This window comes from Xyrauchen texanus, chromosome 34, assembly GCF_025860055.1.
Source record: "Xyrauchen texanus isolate HMW12.3.18 chromosome 34, RBS_HiC_50CHRs, whole genome shotgun sequence".
Lineage (NCBI taxonomy): Eukaryota > Metazoa > Chordata > Actinopteri > Cypriniformes > Catostomidae > Xyrauchen > Xyrauchen texanus.
This window is the reverse complement of record NC_068309.1, coordinates 23,986,215-23,989,060: the sequence shown is the minus strand read 5'-3', so window position 1 is coordinate 23,989,060 and position 2,846 is coordinate 23,986,215. Positions and strand designations below refer to the sequence as shown.

At 36.4% G+C, this 2,846-nt stretch overlaps 1 protein-coding gene across 1 annotated transcript; it reads left to right on the top strand.

Moving 5' to 3' along the window:
* The first annotated feature begins 407 nt into the window (after nucleotides 1-407).
* LOC127628116 (gastrotropin-like) lies at nucleotides 408-2,554 on the top strand. Its single transcript, XM_052104807.1, has 4 exons — nucleotides 408-583; nucleotides 1,698-1,873; nucleotides 2,246-2,335; nucleotides 2,426-2,554. The coding sequence occupies exons 1-4, from the start codon at nucleotides 412-414 to the stop codon at nucleotides 2,486-2,488; spliced, it is 501 nt and encodes a 166-aa protein (XP_051960767.1). The 5' UTR covers nucleotides 408-411; the 3' UTR covers nucleotides 2,489-2,554.
* Nucleotides 2,555-2,846: the final 292 nt, after the last annotated feature.

Here is a 2,846-nt window from a genome sequence, read left to right as displayed (position 1 = left end):
CATAACCAGGTTATATTGTTATAGTTTTAAACAAAACAAAGACACAAAAGCACCCTCTGAAAAAGAGTTGCTCCATTACTCCCATTAATCATCTATTTGTCATTTATGTTGGCCATTGAGACGACAAGTGTTATTGACATTGTGTCCATTGTTAAGCCACACATGTATAATGTGCAAGCACTTCTGAGGATCACTGCAAGTGACATTTATTGAAAGCGATTTTAAACATAAATGAAGTCACTCATTTTCATTCATTGGCCAATGTACAGCACATCAGTGGGACTCAGGTAATCAACCGTACGGTCATCAACTCGATGACCTGCTCTTATGTGGTCCCATCGTAAACGTTTATGGCATAGTTATGATGATGGTGTGCTCACAATGTCTTGAAAAAGAGGCAGAGTTAGGGCTATGAATAGAGGATATAAGCACAGAGAAATTCACCCATCAGTACCTTTCTCCAACCTCAACTCTCAGCTTGCTCTTCTCTCTCCGCTCAGCAACAACAATCAAACAATGGCTTTCGCTGGCAAGTGGGAAACTGAATCTCAGGATGGATACGATGAGTTCTGCAAACTGATTGGTAAGCCACTTGTCTTCAAAAAGTTTTTTTTTTTTTTAAAGTTACTTTTTTTTTTAAAAGTTACTGATTAAAACCCCAGAATAGATGTTTCTCAAGCTGTAAAATGACTGCTCTTATACATCATTTTTGTGCCATTGAGACTCGTACTAGTACTCTGAACTATAAACTGCATTGGACAATGTTTGCTTCATGACTAATGCTTGCAGGTCTTCCAACATGCTTTGGTGCTTATGCATATCATTAGCAAGCATATCGAAAATAACCTAAATTCACATCTGTTGTTCTCTACAAACTATCAGCTGACATGCATAAGAATAAGTCTAAACCCTTATGCGTCAATAAAAACGTTACAAATGTCCACATCAAAAAACTGCCATAAAAATATTATATATTAATATTATTTTCCCATTACAATTAGTAATTTGTTTTAACCAACATCAGACCTGATCATAACTACCAAATATTAATTAATTTTCAGGATTGTAACCCTTTAAATGCCAGTTTGTTTACATTATGCCACTGATGTTTTTTACACACACACACACACACACTTCTCAATACACACATACAAAACACATTCTGACAATCCCCCACACAATTTATGCGCATTGGCCTGCTGTGCTTACAATTACAAAAAGCATGTAATTGCTCCATACGCTAAACATGAGAAAAATTATGCCATCTGGTGGAAAAGCCATCTGAAGCCAGGGCTCCAGAATGAATGCATAATGTCATATAATTCATGATTTTAAGCTTTAATGGCACTGGGATCAAATATTGCAGTTTAATAGGTTTCAAATGGGACATTTTTGTCCTTAAGGTCCTGAGTGTAACTATTTAGTGTACATAATGTATTATAGATGTATTATAGGAACCCCCCCAAAATACACACCTTTGGCTAAATGTATGCCTTTGGCATTAACTCAGACAAAATGATTGAAAAAACAAAAATGAAAAAGACAAAAATGTCCCGAAGATCACACAAGGGTTAAGCATTTATTGTTGCAAATCAATGAGCTCAACCAAATGCTGGAACTGCATGGATTGCAAAAGATCAACACTAAACAGTAAAAGCTGAGCTGCTTTAAACCTTGATTACTCTTGTACAACTCAGGTATCCCTGATGATGTCATCGAGAAGGGTCGTGATTTCAAGCTTGTGACCGAGATCACCCAGAATGGAGATGAGTACACATGGAGCCAGTACTATCCAAACAACCACACTGTGTGCAACAAATTCATCGTTGGCAAGGAGAGTAACATTGAGACAGTTGGTGGGAAAAAATTCAAGGTATAGAGTTCCTCATACACAGCTATATGAAGATACATTGTGTCTGTATAATTCAGTTTTCTGCTCTTCTCTCCCTGTGATTTCTCAGCAAGATGCTAAAAGTCAATGACAACAATTAACTTCTTTTACTCATTTACTCACTGTTCCAAACCTGTATGACTTCCTTTCAAAGAGACATTAGGCAAAATGTTAGGGACTGACAGTCTAAAGAAAGTCATACTGGTTTGGAACAACATGAGGGTGAGTAAATGATGACAGAATTTTCATTGTTGAGTGAAGTATTCCTTTGAATATAAGGTTATGATATTTTACTATGTTCATACATTGATTCATTTGATGAAAATGTGAAAATCTATAATTGTGTGTTACCAGGGGACCATCAACATGGAAGGGGGCAAGCTGGCCATAAGTTTCCCCAAGTACATTCACACATCTGAGATCAGTGGTGGAAAGCTGGTAGAGGTGAGTTAAAAAAAAAATTATAGAAAATTCTAAAATGAACTGAAATACCTGCAGTACAATTTAAAACACTACCCTTTCTCTGCTTTGCAGATCTCCACAGCAACAAGCGCTAAGGGTCCCGTTGTTTTTGTACGTACAAGTAGGAAGATCTAACTGCAATAAATGACAGTTCTGCTCTGTGCAACCACTGACCTTAATAAAATGTGAGCTTAAATTACAAATGTCTCTGTATCACTCCACTTCATCCTTCTAATGCATAATACATTTAATGATAAAATGATTATCCAATGGAATTGCATTGTCAAGAGTGCACATATTTAATCAAATTATATATTTTTTTAAATATTGCTGTCAGCATGGCTACCACTGGAGGGCAGTCAACCCTTAAATCCTTCTTCATGTCAACACAAGCCCTTAAGGCTGTTCTCTTATGAAGACAAAACCATTTATTTTTGAATGCACATTGAGGACAACACAAATGATTACCAAAAAATAGGGTGGGGTAATTTTT

Excerpts from the sequence above, each read along its gene's own strand:
- LOC127628116 (XM_052104807.1), top strand. The coding sequence starts at position 412 with ATGAATAGAGGATATAAGCACAGAGAAATTCACCCATCAGTACCTTTC. Across the intron at positions 584-1,697 it reads TGAGTTCTGCAAACTGATTG|GTATCCCTGATGATGTCATC; the intron begins GTAAGCCACTTG and ends TGTACAACTCAG. Across the intron at positions 1,874-2,245 it reads TTGGTGGGAAAAAATTCAAG|GGGACCATCAACATGGAAGG; the intron begins GTATAGAGTTCC and ends GTGTGTTACCAG.